General features: G+C 35.8%; 2 protein-coding genes across 9 annotated transcripts in view; one reads left to right on the top strand and one right to left on the bottom strand.

Annotated features, from left to right (window-relative positions):
* Positions 1 to 12,862, top strand: part of mak (male germ cell-associated kinase) — a 38,588-nt gene extending 25,726 nt beyond the window's left edge. For 2 of the 6 annotated variants that reach the window (XM_067377957.1, XM_067377959.1), the window contains exons 9-16: positions 473 to 721; positions 1,813 to 1,982; positions 2,625 to 2,767; positions 5,030 to 5,158; positions 9,367 to 9,435; positions 9,824 to 9,943; positions 10,609 to 10,704; positions 12,314 to 12,862. In XM_067377957.1, coding sequence (XP_067234058.1) covers positions 473 to 721; positions 1,813 to 1,982; positions 2,625 to 2,767; positions 5,030 to 5,158; positions 9,367 to 9,435; positions 9,824 to 9,943; positions 10,609 to 10,704; positions 12,314 to 12,474 — 1,137 coding nt within the window. In that variant the 3' untranslated portion in view covers positions 12,475 to 12,862. The remainder of the gene's footprint in view (positions 1 to 472; positions 722 to 1,812; positions 1,983 to 2,624; positions 2,768 to 5,029; positions 5,159 to 9,366; positions 9,436 to 9,823; positions 9,944 to 10,608; positions 10,705 to 12,313) is intronic. The other 4 variants (XM_067377958.1, XM_067377960.1, XM_067377961.1 and 1 more) reach the window with 4 other exon arrangements.
* Positions 12,863 to 13,051: 189 nt separating this feature from the next.
* tmem14ca (transmembrane protein 14Ca) lies at positions 13,052 to 21,564 on the bottom strand. 3 transcript variants are annotated; one of them, XM_067377965.1, is made up of 5 exons: positions 21,508 to 21,542; positions 21,004 to 21,088; positions 14,291 to 14,392; positions 14,060 to 14,147; positions 13,052 to 13,255 (listed from the first exon to the last, which is right to left on the bottom strand). In XM_067377965.1, exons 2-5 carry the CDS (start codon positions 21,080 to 21,082, stop codon positions 13,198 to 13,200), a joined length of 327 nt encoding a protein of 108 aa, XP_067234066.1. In that variant the 5' UTR covers positions 21,083 to 21,088; positions 21,508 to 21,542; the 3' UTR covers positions 13,052 to 13,197. The 3 variants fall into 3 exon arrangements, with proteins under 3 accessions (XP_067234066.1, XP_067234064.1, XP_067234065.1); XM_067377963.1 differs by having other exon boundaries at positions 13,054 to 13,255; positions 21,472 to 21,564; XM_067377964.1 differs by having other exon boundaries at positions 13,054 to 13,255; positions 21,468 to 21,556.
* Between the last annotated feature and the right edge of the window lie 5,348 nt (positions 21,565 to 26,912).

The raw sequence follows: 26,912 nt of genomic DNA, 5'->3' as shown, positions 1-26,912 counted from the left end.
AGTATTGCAGTCGCAGAACTTGCAGTCAACCACTATTAATGATGTAAAAGTATTGCATGCTTGTCTACTAATAATAGTATAATGCTTCTTTCCACAGCAAATATCTCACATTCTTTGCATCTATAATTGCAAATCTAACCTGGTGTTACCTAGCTAGCTACCTAACTAGTATAGCCATTAGTATTAACGGTGGTCTGTACGTCTGAAACAAGAGTGTCACTGTTTAGACCCTTGTAATAATGTGTAATGAATATAAATGTGTAAAGAGACTTGTGAGCAATGGAGGAGGTGGGTGGGTGGAATAGAACTTAAATAGGTTTGGTTTATCAAACCAAATGTGAATTAACAAATGGTCTTGAAAGTATTATTTCAATTTAGTTTATTTTAGACCTCTACAAACATCATTTTTATATCTTCTTATGAAGACAGTATTCTTGTTTTTGTAAGTAATTGTTTCTAAACATCATTTCAGGCACTCAGATACCCCTACTTCCAAGTGGGACAAGTTCTGGGTCCCCGTCCCATGACCCCTGATGTACGGAAGGTTCAGATAAAGCCAGTCCTGCCCAGTGAACCCAGATCAGAGCTGCAGTCTGTCTCAGAACCAGTGCTTCCATCACAGACTAAAGGCCAAAGTAGAAACTCCCATCAGCCACTGCAGCAGATTCCTCTGCCTCAGTCTCTCTCTCAGGCAGACCCTCTCACTCCATACACACAAAAGGTACAAAACCTCCATATTAAATTTAAAGTCACCATGAAATCAAAATAGGCGATTCTTATTTTATTATGGAATATTGGTGTATTCATTATAAAAAAAAGAAAAAAGAAAAAAAGAAAAAAGTGCCCTTGCAATATTTAATTAAAACTGTGAAAATCAATGGGAAAAGTAAATAACACCATAAATGAATGTTGAAAATAGGCAAATCATTGTCAAGTTGTCAACATATACAAAAGGTTGTACAGATCAATAGTTTGGAATAATTAAGGTTTTTATTAAATATGTAAATATGTAATCATATTAGAATGATTTCTGAAGGATTTCACTGAAATAAATTACACTTTAAAATGTATGTAAAAGAAGATTTCAAAATATTACTTTTTTTTTTTGTTTTACTATTATTATTTTTTTTAAATATTTTTAATAAAAAAATGCAGCCTTGGTGAGCACTTAACAACAAGAGACTTCTTTCAAAAACTTGATGTAATTATGCCAAATTCTTGACCTGCAGTGTAGCTATATCACTAATACCTTTTATATTTTAGTATAAGACAGTTGTAATAGAATCACTTACCAACCTTGTCTTTGCAAAATTACTGTATATCCATCCAATCAACTCATGTCATGATCAGCAAAAAAACAAAAACACAAAAAAACAAACAAACAAACAAACAAAGAAAACCCATTTAGTCTTTGGTATACATGTGAGGATCCATAAAGGGACATAGAAGACATGTAAATTACATATAAATTGTAAATTACATCAGTAACACATAAACCATAACCAGAAGTCCATGCACCTATTTGATGGGTGAAATTATGTTCTGTAATGTCACAGTTGCAGTACATGGGCATGAAAAGGAAAATGACCCAAAATGTTACTTTTAATAACATTACTAATGGTATGTTGAGGTACAGTCTGTTACTTAATTAAGCCAAGTGTCCACTGTGCCATTTCTATCTTTCTTGACAAAATAAAATTGTGATATTAAAAAAAGAGAGATTACCTTAAAGATTACCTGTATTAGTTCTCTATTATATTTGAGTACTTATATGAACATCAGCAGAATGATGCTTTGTGTTCCTAACATGAGGTGGTCGGGGGTGAGAACAGTTTGATTGGACTGAAGAATGGTCGAAGAAGGTGGGGACAGACAAACATGAAACCCTCAGACAGCTGGGATGAGTCTGACTGTTCTGAGACCGCAGCTTCCCTCTCTAAAAAACCCAGCAAAGGCCTTGAGGAGGAGAAAACTACTCCACAGTATGATCGCTATATTAAAAGATTAACATCAGCAGTATTTACATTGACTTCATCTATACCATATTTCAATGTGCACACTATTCTGAAACCTAGTGAGCAGCCTTGCTGTCGACTGACCTACTAACACAGCATCCAAAATGAAATGGAACCATATAATTTGAAATGCATTTCATGAGTTTATGTTTGTAATTAGCATGTTGCTAAGATAACAATGTGATGCTCTAATAAGCATAGAAACACGCAGAACTCATGAGTAATGAGTAAAGTAGCACAGTTTTAGTTTGTATTATGGTAGTATAGTATTAGGTTGAACTATTTTTGTCAATATATTTTAGTATTAAAGAAATGCTTATCAGCATGACTTTTGATTCTGTCCACCATCTTGGATAGTTTTCTGAATAGATATTGTCACAGTTCTGGGACCTGCTACCTTACATTATGTAAACATATTGTAAAGTCTTTTATAAAGTTACATAATGTCTGTGTTCGGAACGTGCCTAAACCGACAAATAATATCTTGTATTATGGCTGCTGACTAGTTTTGAGAACAGGGCTTTTATGTTTCTCTATTGCACTTTCCATTTCAATTATTTAATTTCAGATTTCACTCTTCCTTCTTTTATGCTATGAAAAACTTTGCAGACCCAGGGACCAGAAACCCCTTTACACATTTAGCACTGTAACCAAGTTACCGAACACCAGCAGACTGAACCAGCCAGATTCTAGTCACCATAGCACCTCTTCAGCCAGACAACATTACCTGCGCCAGTCCAGATACCTGCCAGGTAAGATCTCAGTTTGATTTAGTCAATTCATGTGTGGTGATCAGTGTTGGGGGTAACGAATTACAAAGTAACGGATTACAGTAACGATATTACTTTTTTGGTAACGAAGTAAAGTAACGCATTACACTAATAATATTGGTAACTACACTACTTTACTAGACTATAGGAACGCGCTTTCCTTCATTACGCAAGCTGTGTTTGCCTGTGTGTAAAGTTCTGTCTGTTTAAGTGGTGCGTGCATGCGTGTGCCTGTATGTGTGCCGTAGCCATAGAGATGGATTTGACGTAGCTGCTGGAACGGGAAATGGAGATGGAGACAGGGGGTTTCGGCAGGCCCCGCGCCACGTGGGGGCAAAAGGGGGCATATTGCCCCCTCAGATCTGATTTGTTCCCCTTCAGTTTCAATTTGTCCCCTTTCACCCGATCGATTTGAACTTTTTTAACGTCTACAATAACACCGGTGTGATGAGAACGTTTAATACGCTAAATTCAAACCTGCTTTCCCGCTGCTGGCGCTGAGCCAGAGATTGACGCGCTCTGTGCTTTTCATATTTCACAACTAAGTTTTCAACCACATGTTTATTTGAGGTTTCAGAAGTTTGAATGAGGACTAGGCTATATATAAAAAAAGACATTTCTAGTTTGTTAAATGCAGATTCCATACACTCATGGAAGCTGCGATAATCCTTTAAATTATAATTTGACGAAGTTGTTTATTCATATCAGATACAATGCGTATGAAACAAAGTTTACTCTCTTATCCCAGTTCACCAGCCACTTACGTTTATTTCGGGAAAAATTGATGAATTTATGTAATGTAAATCCGACAGATCCTCTGTTTTATCAACTAACATGATCATTCTAAAGGTGTTTAAACAAAACACATTCATATGACAATTGGAAAATATCATATAATTCATGATATAGCCTAGTTAACAAGTTTGTGAATATTTTAAATAAAAAAGCAAAAACAAAATAAACGCGATACCTGTAGCTTGGCTGCATGACGCATTGCCAAGGAATGAATGTAAATAATGTTCTAAAAAAACAAGGTTTCCCAAACGGGGGTTTGCAAGGGAATTGCAAGTTGATGACAAGCAATTAATTAAATTATAATTAAATCATTACAAATCAAACAAATAGACTAAATAATATTCAAATAAAATAAAAAAATCTAAATTTGGCAACAAAACAAAACCATTGTGACCATTCAGTTACAGAATTGAATGCGTCTGCTCAATTCAAAGTGGGCTGAACGAGAGTCGCACCTAACTTTGCCCATTTCGCCTCACCTTTGACTGAGCACCTATTTAAGCGAGTTTGTCATTGATTGTATTGTTTTGTTGTTGGGTTTTTTTTATTAATAATAATAATAAACTCATCATTAATGAACCCATCATTAAAATGCATTCACGAGCGTTCATAACCGTGCGTGTTCACTGGCGCGGTGACGTTATGACTGCCCATGCGGCCGTGAGCATTATGGCGATTCAAAGCCTGTGCTTTGAAACTTGTGTGTTGACACCATTTTAAAATGACCCCACCATAGCCTTCTTTATTTCTGTTGTTTACGGTGCGGCACATTTCTTTGTGCAGACGGGGTTATTGTTCTTTCATATGGTTCAATATTTATACAATAAACTCTATGCAGAAAGGTTAAGTGATGATAGGGCTATGATGTTTGTCCATGTATCTACATGGTAAATTAAGAAAAAGTAAAGTAATAAGTAGTGAAGTTACTTTTCAAATGCAGCAACTAGTAATCTCATTACAATTTACAGAAATAACTAGTAACTAATTACATTTTTTGAGTAACTACCCCAACACTGGTGGTGATTGATCTTTTGTGTATAAATTGCACTGGTGCACAATACATCATATCATGAGCAAGATGAATGATTATTAATGCATATCAAACCCGAGCACAATTCAATTCAGCTTTCCACACATTTTTAGAATTAATAACCCTGCATGTACAGATCATTCTTCGGAGGAGACAAATCAGAGGAGTATCTCGCAGGAGACAAATCACATGTGATGTGGCAAATGTCATTGCAATCTGCATATCATTTGCCTAAAGGTTTACTTTTCTCAACTTTGTTGAGTCATATCACATTGCCAACAAACATATATCATTGAAAACTAAGGAACTGTAAATGAATATTCCTTTCATGCAGCAAATCGCTGTTTATGAACACCCCTTTTGGCTATTTTGTTAATATTAGTCTTTTTTTTTTTACGCATTGTTTCTGTCAATCTTAGGGTTAATAAGCAAGAACACACCATCTCTGAGCAACAAGGAGTCTCAACATGACTTGTGGGACACCTCAGCTTTGATCAACAAACCTCTCGCACCCATTGGCGGAGCACCAGTGTCCAGAATCAGCCCAGGTGAGCAAACAGCCACACACCTCATATCATACGTGAATTAAAGCGGAGACTTCTTCAATACGCAATACACAGTTTCCTCAAATTCATTTGCATCCATTCTTAAGACATAGTGCTTGACTTCTTTTAACCCTAAAATTAGAGATGCACTGATACCGATATCAGTATCGGTATCGGGAACGATACTGTGCTCTTGTACTCGTACTCGACTCTGATACCAACAGCCGATACCACGCAGCATGTACAGTACAGTGCTTTAGCCTATACACTGTGTGCAGAATTATTAGGCAAGTTGATTTTCTGATCATATTTTTTTTCCAAGCACATTTTACCAATTCCAATCCACATCAATCTTAATAACTACTATTAATATTGTTTTTAATCATTTATAAGTGATATATAATTGTTCATGAATGCTGGAAATGAAAAATGCCTTATATTCAGGTGTGCATAATTATTAGGCAGGTTTTCTTTTATAGGCAAAATGAGCCAAAAAAGAGATTTAACTCAGACTAAAAAGTCAAATATTATTAAATACTCATGAGAAGGATGCAATACTAATGCAGTACTAGAAATTGCAAAGTTAAAGCGTGACCAAGGGACAGCAAAATGCTCATTGGGTCAGCGGGTCATACAAAAACAGGTGGAAAAGAAAAGACACATTGACTGCAAAATAATTAAGAATTAAGGTGAAGAATTAAGTGTGAAACCATCAGGAACCCTTTAGTCTCCAGCGCCACCATTTTCCAGAACTGTAACCTACCTGGAGTCTCCAGAAGTGCAAGGTGTCAGGATCTCAGAGACTTAGGTTAGCTAAAGAATCCTAAAAAATGACCCGCTCTTAATAAGAATCACAAGCTGAAGAGTTATAAAATACATGAAGACTGGGTTTTTATAGGCCTTATAGACAGACAGCTTGAGAGTGATTCCTGAAGGACCAACACCACATCATCTTGTACCACTGTTTGAAGAATTTATCTTCCAGAATCTGGCAGTAAGGTGTGGGAGTTCACTTTTAGTCCATCTCTTATCCTGAAATTCTAGACTCCAGAGATGGACTAAAAATGATCTTCCAAAACTTTTCAGGCATTTTTCATTTCCAGCCTTCATGAACAATTATATATCACTTATAAATGATTAAAAACAATATTAATAGTAGTTATTAAGATTGATGTGGATTGGAATTGGTAAAATGTGCTTGTAAAAAAAAATATGATCAGAAAATCAACTTACCTAATAATTCTGCACACAGTGTATAGCTGCTATGCAAGAGCTGATAAGAGAACGCCAAGTGTATAGAGCGCCCAGCGGCACAGATGCGTGAGCTTGTTGAACGCATATCCCTTTTTCACCGACATCGCTGGAAAGTTTGTAGTTCGGTTAGATAAGGCAATAGCATAGAAAGTATAATGAGGAGCATATTACTAACGTTAACTGATGGTAAAGAGAGAGAGTGCACACTTATGTTGCATGTTCTTGATTGCTGATCGTTCACTCAGCATACACGTCATTTGAATTAAAACTAAATCGTATGTGCAAGTAAAAACATGAACTCTCTGTTACATGATTTATGTATGAGTGGTTATCTACTAGGGCTGCACGATTTATTGTGATTAAACCACACACGATTTGGCAAAGGCTGCGATTATTTAATGCGCAGCTTGTCAGAGCTATAGTAAATGCTTCTCCATCTGAAATCCAGAGGGTGATCTTGCGCAGAAACTGCAAATATGCCCTGCTGCAGAAGAAGATAACACACGCCATATCGCTATAGCTGAATAAACAGAAGATTGAAACGCTTTGATTTAAACATTACTAATAAACGCATGACTGCCTTATTCTGTGTAAGAAGCCACATCATCTCACAGAAGGATGCTCAACTGTTGTTATATAGTGAGTTTGGAGTAAAAACATATTATTAAATGTTGTCTTTTGTTGGACAAGATGCTAATAAATGTTTCTCATGTCTGGAAAGATGTTTGATGTGTGTTGCTTTTTCAAATGTACATTATAAGCGACTCAAACTCGCAGTGCTTTCAGATGGATTAGCATTTGGAGCCATACTCCATTGACAAGCTGCGCATAAATAATCGCAGCCTTAAGTGATAATCGCGTTTAAGTTTAATGTTATTTTTCGTATCGTGCAATAAATTGTGCAGCCCTATTATCGACATTATCACAGGAAGACAGTACAGTAATCACATAACATTTTCAAGACGTTTTCTTTGCGCAAACATCCGAAGTACGTGCCCAGAAAGCTGCCTCTTATACAACGCACAAATAGCCTGTCTTCTTGTGCTTGAATAGACAAATTTACACAAAATTATCTCAAAATGCCCATATAGGAGAGTGTCCTTGATGGTTATGTCTTAAGTGAATGTAAACAGTTGAAAAGGTAAATGCATTTGTAACAGATACATGCAGCTCTTAAAGTGAGAGCAGCCTAATAAACCTACTGCTGTCTTTGTCCTCAATGTTAAACTAACAACAAAAGACAAAGAGAAAATCACTTGACTTGTTGAGCCCTGCTGGAGCAGCTCTAAATATTTACTGTGCTATTAAATTAAAGATAAATTATGATAGAGCAATAATGTTAACAGTGAAAGTAACAGTAGCTCCTACAATACATTTTAACAGGCATAATTAAGCATGAAAATAACTGAAGGAAATATCTATTTGCTAAGTTAACTAATTTGATTAATTTATTCATATTCTTTTGGTTTCTCTGCCCAGTATTTTTAAAAAATAAGAATGCAATGAAAATACAGGTATCTGTATCAAGTACTAAAAATATAAGTATCAGACTCGTTCTGAAAAAAGTGCTATCGGTGCATCCGTACCCTACCCAGAATGCATGAACCAATCTACACAAATGCATAAATAGGGTCAAAATGAACTGTACTGCATTTATTGGTTTTAAAAGAATTGATGATACACAAATTATACACTTAATTTATACAAAGTGTTTATTTGTTTACTTCTATTTGTTCAATAAAAGATGACATTTATTATTTTTAAAATGCAGTTGTACTTTTTTGAACAAATTCAAAACTAATTTAGAACGACTGTAAAGAATGCTGTAGTTGAAACTTTCACTCCCCACATTTCTTGTATAATGTGAATGAATAAATATTGGACATTTGACTGCTTTTATGCATAGGGTAGAGTGATACAAAACTTTAAAACTGTCTCATGCTTTGGCCAAGAAATATGACATTGATGAGGTCAGAACTTTTTTTTTTTTTTTTTTTTTAAGAATACATGAATTATTGAATAATCAAATGTTTTTATTTTCACATAGTTTTAAAACCATTAGTCAATTTGACCTCCTTTATGCATTCTAGGATAATGAGACATTGTAGTAACCACCTTGTATAAAACTCCCCCATTTAGCCCTGAGCTTAGTAGATTTAGCCTATTATTTGTCTTGCTTATTTGGCAGTACTTAGTAAAACTTGGCAGTAAAACTTAGAATTAGGGGACCCCACATTACTGACCAAGTGTTCAATTCATCCAGTCATATTCTTAACTGTCCCACCTGATCTCACTACTTCAGTGTTGTGCATCATTCAGAAATAAATTGTCAATGCCTTAAAAAAATAAAAAAATAAAAAAATAAATAAATCCTGAATTTGAATTGACATAGCAAACAGGATGTAGAATTGTAATTCAAAGTAGAAAACCGTGTGTAGTGTAGTTTTTAATGATACATTCATGTTTTATGCATTACCCATCAAAAACAGAGCATATAATTATACATAAAAAAGATACCTCTAATAATAAAGAAATACCAATAAAAATGATGTAGATATTTGGCGGTGTCATATGGTAAAATCTGTTTCATGGCTATATAATTGTTTTGACAGAATAGGACTTTAAAGAATTGTTAAAGCATTTGAGAAACAATATTCTACATATCAATCAACAATGGGCATAATTGGTTAAAATTAAGAATATAATTGTTTTGTAACAAAACTTGTAAATGGATAATTAAATTATTTTGTTGTGTGGCTTTTTTAAATTTCTTTGAATTGCATTTCAGTACATTTTAACCTTTCATTTTCAAATTCTATAGGCAGATATTTTTAATTTCAGTTTATGAATTGTCATGAAACCAATTCTGAATTTTGCACAACCCGGCTTGATGTTATACTAAGCCTTGTCTACTTTTACTGTAATACTGTCCATCATTTCTCCCTGCATGGATTCAGAGGAAAGCAGCAGTAAAGCCACAGATAAAGCTAAAGAAAGGACACTAGAGCAAAATGAACAGGTCAAAGGTACATATAGCAATAGTGCTGTTCTGCTTTTCACCACATTATCATGGATGTTGATCTGGGGTGTAAATATCTGGAAAACATTTCAAGAAAAATAGTCCAGTCATTGAGGAAATTGATTAGTTATTACAGACAATTGTTAGAATGAGTAACAAACCTCTTAAGTGGCTGTATTTTGCAAAAAAAAAAAAAATAATAATAATAAAAAAATAAAAATGTATATATAATATAATATAATATAATATAATATAATATAATATAATATAATATAATATAATATAATATAATATAATATAATATAATATAATATAATATAGAGAGAATCAAACACATGTTTGTTTAGCTGGTTGTGTTCTCTTTCTTGACTCTAAGTTGTGGCCTCTACTCACAGGAAACTTTGTAACTACCACATACAATCTCTCTGGAGGATACATGCCTTCTTTCCAGAAGAAGGAAGTGGGATCTGTAGGACAAAGGATTCAGCTCGCCCCTCTCGGACACCAGCATGCACGTAAGAGTTCAGCTTTACCATTTAATATCTAATAATTTACTTCTCTCTGTGTTTTGACTTTTTCTGTTTGTTATTCCATTATGGAATCACCATTTTATGCTTTTCTACATGGCCTGCATATATTGATATGATGATGTTGGCTTTTGATACTGATATTGAATTTAAAGGTGAATAAAAATATTTTACAAAATTACACTTTCTTACACAATGGCACTATTAAAACATTGCGCTGTTTGTTTGAGCAGCCCGACCAACCAGAAAATTTCCAAAACAATAGTAGAAGAAACATTAATATTCGTGATGAAAGCAGCCTTCCCCCACCTTCCTATACATTACTAGTCTGACAAAGCAACATTGCCTTAGATAATGGCATAATGGTTTGAGGTGGGACTATCTGTTTGTCTGAGTCTAGTTTAAAATCCATTTGGTGACGCTTAATGCCATAAAACCTACACAACTTTACTTTTATACTTACTATTATTCTTCTGAGCCCCAAAATTTTGAACTCCTCTTAGAGCTTTCAAGCTTTTCATTTTCTTGCTTTTTAAAAAACTGACATCTGTTGCTCGAGCTCTTTTAAGATCTGTCGTATCTTTCTTCATTCATTTATTCATCCACTCTCTTTGTCTATCTCTCTCTTTCAACTCATTTATATCTGCTCTTAGTTGATCTCTCTGCCACTGCTGACTCTAAAACTGGCAAAGCTAAACCTTCAAAGTCCAAACCTTCCTCTACAGTTTCAGTCAATGAGATCTCTGAAGGTAAAGCTCAGAACAATAGTTGTCTTAGTCAACACTTCTTCCAAGGGTCCAAAATTAAGTTTGTCACACCTGCCAGGTTTGTTTTTTAATTATATATTTTTTGTTCCTTGAACTGTGGAATTATTTAACTGACTCCTTGCTATTAGTGACAGATACACTGAAAACATTTCAACCAAAAATGAAAATTCTGTCATTATTTACTCACCCTCATGTCGTTCCAAACCCGTAAGACTTTCTTTCATCTTCGGAACCTCCATAGACAGCTACGCAACTGACATTTTCACGCTTCAAAAAGTTCATAAAGAGATCGTAAATCTCATCCATATGAATTGAACGGTTTAGTCAGAATTTTCTGAAGAGACTCGATCGATTGATATGATGAACAGATTTAATTTAGGCTTATATTCACATATAAACATTCATCAACTCTCACATCACTTGTGGTAAACAGAAGCTCAAGCATGTTTGCTTGACGTGCAAGAACCAATGAGGTTCATTCTTGTGTTACGCAGCACATTTGAGCTTCCGCAAGAGGTTTGTTGTCGCTCGTCAAGCAGGTTTGGTTGAGATTCTGTTTATGTTCGCTGATCATATATGAATAAAAGCCTAAATTAAATCTGTTCATCATATAAAGCGATCAAGTCTCTTCAGAAAATTTGGATCAAACCACTCAATTCACATAGATTAGTTTTACGCTCTCTTTATAAACTTAAGTGGTAGTTGCGTAGCTGTCTATAGAAAGCTCTTAGATTTCATCAAAAATATCTTAATTTGTGTTCTGAAGATGAATAAAAGTCTTAGGGGTCTGGAACAACATGAGGATGAGTAATTAATGACAGTTATTTCATTTTTCATCTCTTTGAGACGCATTCGTTTTTTTCCTCCCTAATATTACCATTTTACCAAAGCAAGGAATATCCCAGGTGAAAAAAAGTACATTTCTATAATGTACTTAAAATTGCTCTATTGTTGTGCACTAATTTTGTTAATATACTAAAAATTCTTCTTTAGTACTTCTTAAGATAATCTAAAGAACATCTAATTGTACTCAACTGTACTTTTTTGAGACACCATGAAATATGAACTAAAATGTGCTTTTAATATACTATCTCTGTATTTAAAAAATGTAGATACTACTTACTACTTGGGTTACATTTGAACCCATAGTGTACTACAAGTGGTAACTAAATATATTTTTTAAATACAGAGATAGTATAATAAAAGCACATTTTAATTCATATTTCATGCTGTCTCAAAATAGCACAGTTGAATACACTTAGATGTTCTTAAGATTATCTTAAGAAGTACTAAAGAATTTATAGTATATTAAGTACAAAATTAGTGTGTGAAAATAGAGCACTTTAAGTACATTACTGAAATGTACTTTTTTTTTTCACCTGTGATTCCACATACAAGTCGCTATATCGATTTGAAAAACTGATGTTGCAATTCCTAATTAAGTTACTGGCCAACTGGTTTTATTTACCAAATACAGTTTTTTTTTTTTTTTCTTTTGTTTGGCACTTGACAAGTGTTAATTTTGGACTCTTGCCTCTTCATTGTTATTCTGTCAAAGTAGCCTTAAACTTTGACTTTGCTGATTTCTCAGATTATGATGGATGGAAAAGGAGATCAGACCGAACCCAACTCAAAGGAACCAATTACGCAGCTCTAGGCAAAAACTCTGCCAATCTCATCGGTCGCGCTCCACCGGTTCAGCCAGTGCATGGACGGGTTGACTGGGCTGCAAAATATGGAAACCATCGCTAGTACATCTCATGCAAGCTACAACTGCTGTGAGGGCTAAAGTCTGTATCAACACTCGTGAATACTGTATAAACACATATCACATAACATCTTTTTCTTTCTTAGAGGAGCAGCTAGGATAGATCCACACCATGTAAGCCAATGGCTCCTCAATTGTTCAATAAAGGCAAGAATCTGTGAACAATGGCTGTTTAAAACTTAACAATTTGATCAGCTTTCAATTTTCAGTTTTGTTCAGTTTATGCATCCAATGCCTGTAATCCTTTTACAATGAAATGGGTAAATCTTTATTCCACATATTGCATCTATTTTTTGTAACCCTTTTGACATTTTTATAGTATCCAGTTTTAAATATATTCTTTTTATGCATTACTGTGATTCATGCTGGAAGGCAGTGTTATTTTTTACTTTCTTGTATCATTGATGTTAGCATCCCTTGTCATTTTTTCTGTAAGCAATACTGAGAACTATAACATGAACATATAATGTAGATAGCATTTATTGGGTTGGACTAAACTCAAATTAATAAATAGTGTTTTGTAAGTATTTTATAAGCATAAAATGGGCATGTTTTTAACGCAAGTCTTTAATTCAGAAATTCAACTTACAACTATTTATTGTACATTTTACACAAAATACCCATAAGGACAATAAGCAATAATGACATGTTGTTTAGCAAGAATGACTACATTTGAATGAAAACAGACAGTGATTTCTGTTTGGGCATCATGATTGCTGAGGTTTCTGTAGCATTCCGGCTCCAAGTTTTGCCAGCATCAAGACACTGCAACAAACATTTAAAGGAATAGTTTAGCCAAAACTGAAAATTCTGTCTTCAAGCGCTATAAAAGACACATTTTAGTCTGATCCTTTCTCAGAGCTATTGAGAGGACTTCAGAAGAACTGAAGTCTAGCAGATAAGGCATGTGGACTACTTTTATAACACATCTTATGGTGTTTTTGTGTCATTAATGCTAGAAAGTCATACAGGTTTGAAACTAAATGAAGGTGAGTAAACTTGCCCTTTAGAGTTTCCTTAGAAAAAATTCTGAAAGTTGACTGCAGTCATGTGACTATTTTAACTAATACCATAATACAAATCTCCAAAAAAAAAAATCTTGGAATGAGACAGGCTGAATGATATTGTAGAACAATGTGCTCAGAAGTCCAGGAACAGAATTATAATGTTATATTTCAGTGTTTTACCCCTTTACACATTTGGCTGGAGTCTGCATGTGTATGCATGAATGACTTATTTGTCTTTTATTTTATTAGATGTTAATAAAATAAGATAACAGCCAAGAACAGAAAAGTTTTAGACCAGGGTTTTCCAAACTGTGGTTTGTTCATGAGGGCACTGCAGAGATTAAAATGAACTGAATCATGAAAATGTAAAAACAAAAAATAAATAGTTTTAAAATGAAAATACTAAATAAACCAGACAAAATATTTTGATTACACTGCATGTCATTTGACCATCACCCAACATCAGAGAAATGCAAGTATGCCATTCAATTACTGCAATAGTAACACAAAAATTTTGGGAATCCCTGTATTAGACAAATGAAGTCTGATGTGTGTTAGATACCTCGCTCCAGCGATGAGACCAGCAGGCATGATTTTGCGTGAGCTATAGAATCTCTTCCCCATGATAGCAGCAAGTGTTCCGGATGCAGCTGAGAGAGAAAAACATTGATGACAGATGGTAAAATTCAACATCACTATTACATCATTTTATAAAACAATCACATATACTGCCTCTAGTCACTTTCTGGCTGAAAAAACAATAATAATTGCTGCCCTTAAAAAAAATACAAACCTAAAGACACCCAAATATTTTTGGGATCTTGTGATGTCTGGTAAGCACCAAAGCCAGCCAAACCCCCAAAGAGTAGACCTGCTGCCAGGGATGGGACACTGCCTGCAGGACAAAGGAATTAAAATATAACAAACACTGATGAATGGTATGAATCATATAAAGTGACAATAAAGTGACATGAGGTATTCAGAGTACAAAACAAAAGGTGTTTTTTAGCATTTAGATGTCATGTCAAGTCACCTTTATTTATATAGTGTTTTATACAATATATATGGTGTAGCGTCTGGACTAATCAGCCACACAAAATGATTCAATATAGTTAATGAATTACCTATGAACTCACTTTATCAAAGCTCTGTGAACCCATCCCCCTAAAACTGCAACTAGCATCCCAAACTAGCTAAACTACAGGAAGAACTAGGTGTCCTGTTACAGATACTTGGACCTTTTACGATCAGGAACAATTTTGCAGAGACCAGTGACTCATTCTTTCTGAGAGGGACAAATAAACTCTCTTAATCCTATGTATTCTCTATATAACCACTTGGGAAATGTATAAACATGTATCCAATTTTCCCATATCACGACTTTCCTTTTATAGGCTTTATTCTATGTATTAATTCTCTCTTTTGAACTATTTTGGTATTAATGTTCCATAGTTGCAAATGTATAGTTGACTGAGATCACATTGGCAGCATGTTTGGTATCTACGGACTCCAACTTTAATTTCCTATTTGGTAATTTATGTTACATGTTACTAACTCTGTGACACATTAGTATTATAAGAATTTAGAGGGTTCTTTTCTCATTCATCCAATCCAGTGTCTTATGCTAATATCTTGCTACAGAACAAAGACTCGTAAAACTTCCCTCCGAGGGGGCAACTCCTTATTGGCTCAGACACCTTAAGAGGGTGTGACCTCTTCACCTCTTATATTCACTGAACACAAGATCAAACTCTTCTCTTCCTGCTCTTCCTCCTCTTCTTCTCTTTTACTGATGAATGCTGACGTCAAGATGATGCTTTAAGAAGCTAGAAGCTTCTAAGGACCCCCAAGCTTGTGCCAGGCCTCGGCCTAGACCTTCCATTCACCAAAGATCCTCTGAATCCAGCCGGTTCTCTTTCGTCAAGAAAATATCAGCAAAGATTCAACAGGAGCCTCCACAAATTGCATCAGGACAGTTTTAATTCAACTTGGAGAGACATGCAAGTATCAAACTTAGTCTCATTATCGGATACATTGAGTATCCTTACCCCTTTTAAAGAAGGGCCTGTTAAAACTAAACTGATGGTTTGCTCAAGGCTGTTGATCTGCTGAATGTCCAACAATGCTGTAACTTCTTGCTTCCTGTACTCTGCTTTCTCTCTCTCTCTTGGTAAACTGTATGCATGTATGTGTGTGAATGTTAGAGTAGTTTAAGTGTTTAGTCTAGTTAATAAAGTCTTGTTCATGTCACACGTAAGGTTGTCCGTGTTTTGCGCTCATGTACGGGAGTCCCTATTCATGTCGGTCCTGACTACAGGCTTTTAGTAGAATAAGATTGTTATTTCCCATAACCTGGAAATGAACATTTCTTAGTTAATAAACAATTAACACTGTGTGTTCATTGAACAACAGGTTAATTGATTGTAATATTAATTTTATTACATTAAGTTAATTTTATTGACTGATTAAAATATTAATAATTAATTATAACTAGTTATGATTAATTATTCATATTTATTTTGAGCTAATTTGCTACAAATGGTGGAGAATTCGGGGCATGAATAAACAAAGGTTATGAGCTTAAACCACTGTCAATTTAAAAGTGTGCATTTGATAATTCCAGTCAGAATATGTCAGACGATGCGCATTTTGGTCACTAATTGCTGGTTTGTTGGATGCTGATAAAGTGATGGCTTGAATTGACATCTCTACTGTAACTGAAAGAGTCTACTCTTGACACATTTTAGCATATGTTCAAATGGTATCAGTGTAAAGTTAATCTGATTTTAGCGAAGAAATCCTAATCTCAGTATTAGAGCGTAAGCCTGTGTTGACGAAGGAATCTCAGCTCAGCGGCATGTAAACTGTACCAGAATTGATTATTCTGCTTTGGTTGGAGAAATACCAATTGCAGTATTGCTTAACCTGTTTCTGATGAATGAATCTCAGTACAGTGTTATATAAATGTAGATTTGGGTAATGCTCCCCTGTTATAGTTAAGATTGATGTCATTCATCTAAACTTTGCCTGCACCTACAAGCATAGCTACCTTTTGACCAAAACTGTGTTTCACTCGCTGAAAGGAACATCAGTATTCATGCACAAGACGGACTTAACTATATATGCTTAAACAAGCTTTGACTTACAGCAAACTGTAATTACCCTTTAAACAAGTACAAGACGTTGTTTAAAGTAGAGAGAAGAGTTTACATGAGTAAAATTTGCAAATGGCAAAACATATTTGCATTTTACTGAATGTAAAATCAAGTTTTTGAAAATCTGAAAGTATAAGCGTCACATTTTAACTCTATACGTAACTTGTTTGAAATGAGCAGACAGTCTCAATAAACTGTTTGAATTGCTCAGATGTGCATTGGTTCCCATGACAACGACTTGTCACAGGAAGTGCTAACTCATCACCCTGTGATGCCATATTGTAAACAAACCAGGCTAGGTGGCTAAGCTAACCTCACCTAGCAGCCCTGCACCTCAGGCTAAGCTAAATAATAGCTTCTACAGTTAGTGGTTAGCATCATTTATGTGAAGCCTTTAACTACAGCTTGTGTGTATGCAGTGTGAACTGATCTAAACCCATTCTGCTGTTTTAGTCACTTCTTTAAATCTTTTTATTGATTTTAATTATAATAGCAGTCAGCTATTAATTTTTACTAGTATTATTTCTTTCATCTTTGTGATTTACTTACATCTTCCTTTTTTCCTTCTGTGGTTTAATTTCCCAATATAACCACAAGCAACTAGACATACTCTCCTTCTTGATTTTGTTTATTTACAACAGTTGCTTCAATTTTATGAACCAGCTACAAAAGTAATCTGAACAATTACTAGGGCATAATTTTGAGCACCACTAATAAGCAGAATCTAATAGGAAAGCTCTCTTCTTCCTCTCCCTTTTTCTTTCCTATTTGTTCAGAGGTCAAGCCTGTCGTGAGCCATCAGTAAGAAATACTAAGAAATAATTTGACCACAAGAACCATCTTAAGTCATTTGTTAAACCTAGCTGTATTTTATACACCTGGCTGCTCACTGTGCCTTTAGCCCTAAATTCTGTTTGATCTTGCAGTAGTCTCTTGCCCTTACTCTCACCACAAGCGTGCCTAAATGTTGCAGATGCTCAGCCTAACTGCCCAGATGGCAGACCAAAAGGACTGGCTAGGTGTCGTGAGGAACACCCTCCTAACCAGTGCTGCTGATCAATTACAGCACCAGAGCCAAAAGCAACTGGACAAAGATGGAAGAGAAGTAAAGGCAGATGACTCAAACCAGAGGTATGGTCACAATGATCTGACTGAAGTCAACTTCTTCCTGGCCCACATCCTCACTGTTTTGAAACAGGAGGTGAACAACCTCAAACTCCAGATCACAGAGACTCACTAGGAGCTGATGCATGCTAAAAGCCACATAGACCAGCTAGAGATGGAGGCTCGGGACAGACACAAGGACCCTGACAGAATAGAGACACAGAAGAAAAGAGAACTGAGACTCTCTTACCTGCAGCAAACAGAACCACTGCAGGAGAAACATCTCACTTCACCACATGGAGTCAGCAGAAGAACCTCCCCCAGCCAAGCACAGAGGTACAGAGGGGGAGCCAAAGCCTTCTGCTTGACACCTTATCAGACAATTTCCTGAAATCCTCTGCAGCTTCAGAAGGAGAAGGATTAATTCAGACAGACCCAGGTACCAGACCTACCACAGGAAGAAGCCATGGATGGGAGCATCCTCATCCTGCAGACCCCGCAGGACCTCCAACAGCAGGCAGCAACCACCTCCTCATCCACACAGCAGCCATCCAGATGCTGCACAAGGACGAATGGACATGCCTGCATTGGACCCACAGGAGCTTCTAATGCTAGTAAAAGAGCTTCTTGAACAGGTCTTACCTGAGAAGTACTCAGAAGCACAAGATTCTGACCACTCACACAACACCATGCAGCCCTGCTCAAGCCAGCCACACCACAAGAGCAGAGTGACACTGCAAACTTCAGACTGCTTCTGACTGAGAGCAGAGGCTACAATCACCGGTTGCTCCTCTGCCATCAGACCTAGGTGAGTCTGAAACCCTCTTCACACTACAACTCCTGTAACCTCCTCCTACAACCACCTGCTCCACAGGCGTCCAGACGACAGGTGACACTGTCAAGGCACCTGCTACTTCGACACCTGCTGAGCAAGCTCAGAGACCTGAACCTTGCCACCAGCAAACATCTTGCCCGCATTAACTGTACCAACACTAACTGACAGGTGACACACGGTCAAGGCACTGGCTGCCTTGATTCCTGCAGCACCAGCTCAGAGACCTGAGCTTGCCTACTGGCTACATCAACCGCCATGGAACGATCACCACTCCAGGAGACACATACAACCAGAGTCCATCACAGCCTTCCAGCCTTGTGTGCTAGTGGTGTGCCTGATCTTTCTGCACCTTCAATGTCGCTCGCTGTTGTCCACAGAAAGAACAACAACGATCAAAAGGGGGGATATATGTAGCGTCTGGACTAATCAGCCACACAAATGATTCAATATAGTTAATGAATTACCTATGAACTCACTTTATCAAAGCTCTGTGAACCCATCCCCCTAAAACTGCAACTAGCATCCCAAACTAGCTAAACTACAGGAAGAACTAGGTGTCCTGTTACAGATACTTGGACCTTTTACGATCAGGAACAATTTTGCAGAGACCAGTGACTCATTCTTTCTGAGAGGGACAAATAAACTCTCTTAATCCTATGTATTCTCTATATAACCACTTGGGAAATGTATAAACATGTATCCAATTTTCCCATATCACGACTTTCCTTTTATAGGCTTTATTCTATGTATTAATTCTCTCTTTTGAACTATTTTGGTATTAATGTTCCATAGTTGCAAATGTATAGTTGACTGAGATCACATTGGCAGCATGTTTGGTATCTACGGACTCCAACTTTAATTTCCTATTTGGTAATTTATGTTACATGTTACTAACTCTGTGACACATTAGTATTATAAGAATTTAGAGGGTTCTTTTCTCATTCATCCAATCCAGTGTCTTATGCTAATATCTTGCTACAGAACAAAGACTCGTAAAACTTCCCTCCGAGGGGGCAACTCCTTATTGGCTCAGACACCTTAAGAGGGTGTGACCTCTTCACCTCTTATATTCACTGAACACAAGATCAAACTCTTCTCTTCCTGCTCTTCCTCCTCTTCTTCTCTTTTACTGATGAATGCTGACGTCAAGATGATGCTTTAAGAAGCTAGAAGCTTCTAAGGAACCCCAAGCTTGTGCCAGGCCTCGGCCTAGACCTTCCATTCACCAAAGATCCTCTGAATCCAGCCGGTTCTCTTTCGTCAAGAAAATATCAGCAAAGATTCAACAGGAGCCTCCACAAATTGCATCAGGACAGTTTTAATTCAACTTGGAGAGACATGCAAGTATCAAACTTAGTCTCATTATCGGATACATTGAGTATCCTTACCCCTTTTAAAGAAGGGCCTGTTAAAACTAAACTGATGGTTTGCTCAAGGCTGTTGATCTGCTGAATGTCCAACAATGCTGTAACTTCTTGCTTCCTGTACTCTGCTTTCTCTCTCTCTCTTGGTAAACTGTATGCATGTATGTGTGTGAATGTTAGAGTAGTTTAAGTGTTTAGTCTAGTTAATAAAGTCTTGTTCATGTCACACGTAAGGTTGTCCGTGTTTTGCGCTCATGTACGGGAGTCCCTATTCATGTCGGTCCTGACTACAGGCTTTTAGTAGAATAAGATTGTTATTTCCCATAACCTGGAAATGAACATTTCTTAGTTAATAAACAATTAACACTGTGTGTTCATTGAACAACAGGTTAATTGATTGTAATATTAATTTTATTACATTAAGTTAATTTTATTGACTGATTAAAATATTAATAATTAATTATAACTAGTTATGATTAATTATTCATATTTATTTTGAGCTAATTTGCTACAATGGGTTCAAAGCAGCCTATCATTAATAAACAGGATAATAACAGTGACACAAAATTCATCAAATCAGTTCAATAACTATTGATGTTGCAAAATTCATCATTTATAAAAAACAAATTCGATTCGCCTATAAAGCAGCTCAGACAATGGCATCATCATGCAATTCAATTCAGTTCAAGTTTCTTGAGCATGATGTGCATGTTATCCAAAAAAAAAAAAAAAAAAAAAAAAATCTGATCAATCAATAGAGTACTAAAGACCTCTTCATTATGTTTTCTGGTCCCAAAGGGTATATAGAGGAATCAACACAACTTAAAGGTGGTGCATGCATGTGTAGCATAAAGCTGACAAAGCTGGTGTTTGGCTGGTTTAGTTGGTCAGTCTTGGCCAGTTTCCCAGTCTGACCAGCTAACAAGTGCTCAAAACCCTTCTAAAACCAGTATACCAGCCTGAAAAACTAAAGACCAGCAAACCAGCTTGGGCTCTAATGTAAACCCTATGTACATGGTAACCTTTTGAGCTTTCTTATTAGGCTTACCTGCTTTGACATATCCTATGACTCCTCCAGATGCTACTAGTGCTGCGTATCCATAACCAGCCCAGTCCACTGCCATCATGAACACCTGAACACACATACAGAAACATTTTCAACACAGCCAGTTCAACAGCCAGTGTGTGACTTATTTGCAATTGCGCACCTGTTTAAAAACGACAATAGCAGTAGAATTCATGGGTAGATTATTGTACAGCTGACTCAAACACTGAAATTTACACACACACTCACTAACTCACTCCCTCACTCCCCCACAGCCCACACACACACATAACTGCACACACAAACTCAGATCTCAGATCAGTGCATAACCGTTTAATAAAATGCATGTCTGCTAATAGCTGTGAGTGCAGAGACTGACACAGTGTTTATTCAAAATATTTAATGGTGTTACTCGAAATAGCCTATTCTAAATTACACCACTGTAATATAATTATCAATGTTAATACTCGCTGCCTGAGTCTGTTCTGTTCTGCCTGATGTCCTTGCCTGGTGGTGCGAGTGGCGGTCGACTGAAATTGCGTAAAGTCCCTTATGACCGTATAATGACTGACAATCTCAAACGCCAATGAAAACGTACGCATCTGATGTACATCCGTTACAACGTTTCTAAAGTGGACTTATGGGAAATGAAGTTTACTTAAAAGTTCCCAAATTACCTGTCTCTCTAAATTTCACCAAAAATCTTTATTTGCTTGGAAAATAGTGCACGACCGTTCTCTCGACAAAGAAATACTGTGGAACATTTTTTATTTAAAATGTATTTATTTACAATTTTACACACACACACACACACACACACACACACACACACACACACACACACACACACACACACACACACACACACACACACACACACACACACACACACACACACACATACACACATATAGGGTATATATATAAACAAATGTAAATTTTACTGGAATAATTTCTTTTGACAATTTTCACTGCAAAACAGCATGGTTATAGGCTGAAGTTACTGCATTTCTAACAAAATTTGATTCTTATCAATTTCCTATAATGACTGACTATATATATATATATATATATATATATATATATATATATATATATATATATATATATATATATATATATATATATATATGCTGAGAAAATTCATTAATATATATATATATATATATATATATATATATATATATATATATATATATATATATATATATATATATATATATATGATTTAAACACACACAGACACAAGGAAAACATGCAAGGAAACCGAGCCACCATGCCCTATTTGTAACCTATAATTTAATAATGATAGCATGCAGCAAAATAATTTATTAAAAGCAAATAAACAAATTAAGAATATATTTCTACATTAATATGTCAGTGCTCCTGTTCCTTGTGGTCTAGATAGCAGAGTAGAGTTAGGACCTTATTGTTGCCATGGTGAAACAATCTGGAAACAGTCCAAAGTCTCCAGGAAATCTGATCTTTTCCACACACCTGCCAAGTGCTTTCCTTTAGTCACCCAACATCAATCCCACTTAACAAACACCTCCTCTCCCGGTAACAGCATCAGATCAGATTCTGAAGTTACTTATAACACATGCTGCTTCATTTTGTGTTTTTGCTCCTCTACAGAGCATCTAGTGGTCTGTTCTCTTGTCTTTAGTTGTTACAGAAAACAGGGTAACAATTTATTTCAATGGTCCACTTGAGACATTCTACTAACTATCAGTAACTTTGCAACTAACTAACTAACTAACTAACTAACTAACTAACTAACTAACTAACTAACTAACTAACTAACTAACTAACTAACTAACTAACTAACTCGTAGACTGTCTGCTTAATATCTGCTAACACATTATTTTGATGCTCCTCCAAAGGACATTCTACTGTCTTTGCAACTGCATGTCAACTTATCCTACTAACCCGAACCCTAACACCTAACCATAACCTAACAGTCTACTAACGGTTTAATACTCTAATGAGAGTTAATTGACATGTAGTTGCAAAGTTACTTATAGTTATTAGAATGTCTAAAGAGGGCCATCAAAATAAAGTGTAACCGAAAACAGATCTGAGAAAGAAAAAGTAAAACTAATAGTTGCAAGGGTATGGGTTACTTTAATGGAAAATATTATGCTTATCATTTGTGGCATGGCATTAAAATTAAATCAGAAAAACTGAAATTGCCTGTTGTGTATTATGTTTTTTTTTTTCCTTAAATACTTTTAAATAAGTATTCAGCAAGGCTCCTTAAAGTATGTAGACATAGCCCATGAAAAAAATTTTCAGCTAGTTTTTTTTTTCTTCCAGTTTTAAAATCTGCCTTTATAGACGAAAACATGGTTATGTATGCGATTTACAGCAATTAAGCAAATAGTATTTTGTTGCAGTTTTAAATACCATCGTTAGATGGCGCCAGATGACCAAATGAGAAACATTTAGTAGACATATTTAATAACATTTTTGTTGGTTGTGATAATAAAAAAAGGAACAATGGGAACAATTTCATGTTTTATTTGATTTTGTTTATTTATGTAAAAGTTCTGTTTTCAATATTTATTTAAAAGTAGACCTGGCCCATGCTCATAAATAGGTATCAGCGTGTAATTTCTTTTTAGACTCTCGTGAATTCATAATAGAGAAGGTCAAATTAGTTATTTGGGGAACGGATTTTAACTCGTCGATAAGGTGGACAGGTGGAAACGTGGAAAGGAAAGATCTGACTCCTGCAGACTATTGTCCAATAGAGGGCGCTAGAGAACATCAGATGAATTAGGGGGAGAACATTTAGCCTGCTACTTGACAATATTCTCTAGTCTAAAAAAAAGTCTTATTTTTCACGCTTAGCACAAAAAGGTAAACTGGTTTGATTTTAGTTTAGATGAAGTAGCCTATACAGTAGTCTTGTCAATACTGATATTAATCAAGAGCTAACCGATGTCTTGGATGAGTAAAAGAAAAGCTACAGTAAACCCCGGAGCTGTTTTTTTGACGAAGCCGCATTTTAATAGAGCTTTTTTGAGACATTCAACCTACAGGCTAGTTCTTTAGAAAAAAAAAAAGTTGATTGGGTTTAGATAGGCTATGTAGACCTACTAGTGGCAAGCAACAACAACGAAATGTAGCCTAGAATTCTATTTTTTTTTTTGGACTACTTTACTTAGGCTACTACTTTACTTTCTAAAAAACGTGTTTTCCATAATACGATGTTTGTATTAGAGGCTATTTCTAATACCTGTTATCGCCAGGTCTTGTAGCCTAATCATAAAGTGTATCAAAAAAATATTATTTCAAAAAATGTTTTACATTTAAAGGTGTAGCGTCTATTGAAATTGCTAAATCGCGTCCACTATCCTCTCTTTTTATCTTTCACTTTTTTTATTTTAATAATTTGTGCTATACTAATACTTCTACTAATGATCTCTTTCTGGTGTGTACAGTTAAAATAAAGCATAATAAAGTAATGTCAAAAAGCGACAGGGGGTGCCATCATTTAAGCTACAGCATAGGCCTATACTGAGGCTCAATTCTCATTTGGCCCATTATTAGTCACTCTCCGAGATGCGCATAGAGTTATTTTTTAAGATACTTTTGGTTCATTCACACACACATACACTTACAACCTACGAGCTCTGTTTTTGAAAATAAATAAATAAATAAATAATCACAGCCTAAATTTCGCCCTACCATGAATGTCATACGTGTGATTTAGGTGATAGGCTATAGGCTATTTGTTTTATTAGCTTACATTTCGCTCAGTAATTTTTTCTATAGTCAGGTTAACTGGAAAAAAAATCCAGTGCTGCCCTTGAATTAGTGAAAATATATTAAATTAAATTTAAAGGATAAAACGCTATTTCCTTTGGGGATAACGGATGTCGCATATACTGTAACTGCTTATGTTTAATGCATCTGAAAACACTTTTTATGAATGCTGCCTGTGCGAGATTCAGTTTTAATATCTAACACTTAAAACAGCAGGTGGAAAAGTCAAACTATTGCTCCTTTCTGTCCATGTTTATGTGCAGCAGGAATCTTAACATTGCTTTTACTTTTTCCAGGTGTCGTTGTCTTACACGTGCCCGTATCAGAGCGCATGCGCCGTGAGGTGGTCCTCTGTTTTTATTGCCAGGTGAGTAGATTTTGTTCAGGTAAAGTGGAATTTTGCTTAAGGACACAAGACCCAATGAGATAACACGGTGTGATGTACCACATTCAGAAAGAGGACACAAGAATGTCACTAATGGGCAAAATGGGAGACTGGCAGGTAAGTTCTCTTCCTTTTAAGGTAGTCTATATGAGGGGGATGCGGTTTCACGCTTTTACTTTTCCATATAATTGAGAATTAAGTCTTATCCACGGTAGCTTTTTCAAAAAGTTTTCCAGACAGTGGGCCTATTGGTCATTAACCACTGTAAATAAAATTCTACACACAAAAGCTGTAGGCTATAGAACACGCAACTAGGTTTACATTTGAGACTGCGAGAGTGAAGGCAATGGCGAAACAGAAATAGTCTTATGATCAGAGTTCTGTAAAAAAAAGGAACTGTTGTCATATAGGCCAAATTTGTTGTTAGATATTGGATACGTATTTTATTTTGCTCACTGGTGTAAATGTTTGAATTTTATTAACTGATTTCAGATATTGCAATTGCATTCTGTGCAGGCATACTACATAATGCATTTCCTATGGTAGCAAAACGGGAAAGACTGAATATTTATTAATTTCTTTTTAAACTTTCCCCCACTGCTTTCCCATGTATCTTTACCCATGTTTCAAACACTATCCTTAAGTCGATGCTGTCCATTATGACAAAAATAAAAAAATAAAAATAAATAATAAATAAATATTGTGATTCGATCATTTACTTTGTGAATATAACGCCATACATAACTGACGAGGCTAGGTTTATTTAGACACGAGTATTGTAAATGGGCATTTTTCCCACAGTGAAGATTACCAAATATTGTTAAAGAATGAAGTTTTGCTTTTCTTTTGTGCGATTGGTTTCAATGATGCGGACCCCTAATCAATAAGCAGCGAACAACAAAGCAACGAAGCCATCCATTCTATTGCGCGTTTCTCTGCCTCTCTTAATCGTCATTGTATCTTAGTTTCTTTCGGCCTCTCATTAATGACAACTGGACTCACCCCACCAAAAATGGTAATGGAGATAAGGGAGAGACAACGCCTTAGAGTCGGCGACCTGTCCCCTGACCTCATTCACATTTAACAAGCCATGTTGTTGTGTTAATTATTTACATTTATCAAATTGCGCCGTTACATGTTCTAAATAGATGTATACCTACTAAAGAATCGACTTTTTTGCATAACAGTATTAAGAGTATTTTACAAGCCCATGTTCACTATAGGACTAAAACAACAGTTTACAATGTAAGACTGGAAGCAGTGTGGTTTGCCCAAATGAAGCACGTGAACGTTGCAGCAGTTTAGCATTGTTTAATATATATTTTACAGGAGCTCTTGGGTTGTGGATTCGAACACTTAGAACTTCTTGAAAAATGCGTGTATGCATGCAAAGAGTTTGCTCTATGATAAAAAGAGAAACATTTTTCTTAGTTGAGGTTATTCTTGGCCTATTATGTCCACTTTGAACACATTCAATTGGATGATTATTTCAAATGAAAAGGTGAAGTCCTCCTTCAGCACTGAAGGCATCAACCCCTGTATTTACTGCTCCCTTTTGAAATACAAATGAAACTCAGTAAACGTATTCTTACTGGAATTCTCGTTGCAGTTTCTACCTGTGTATATTCATTGGCTTTGGTCTCTTGATATGCTAATGAGGGTTATTACAGTAGCGCTCGAGTCTCTCTCTTTCACCATTAGAGGGAGATCTGAGCGCGCAGCTCGAGCCTTGTGCACTGTGTCAAACTCAAGCGAA

This window comes from Chanodichthys erythropterus, chromosome 23, assembly GCF_024489055.1.
Source record: "Chanodichthys erythropterus isolate Z2021 chromosome 23, ASM2448905v1, whole genome shotgun sequence".
Taxonomy (NCBI): Eukaryota; Metazoa; Chordata; class Actinopteri; order Cypriniformes; family Xenocyprididae; genus Chanodichthys; species Chanodichthys erythropterus.
Note: the sequence above shows the minus strand (reverse complement) of the source record. Positions and strands in the feature narration are given on the sequence as shown.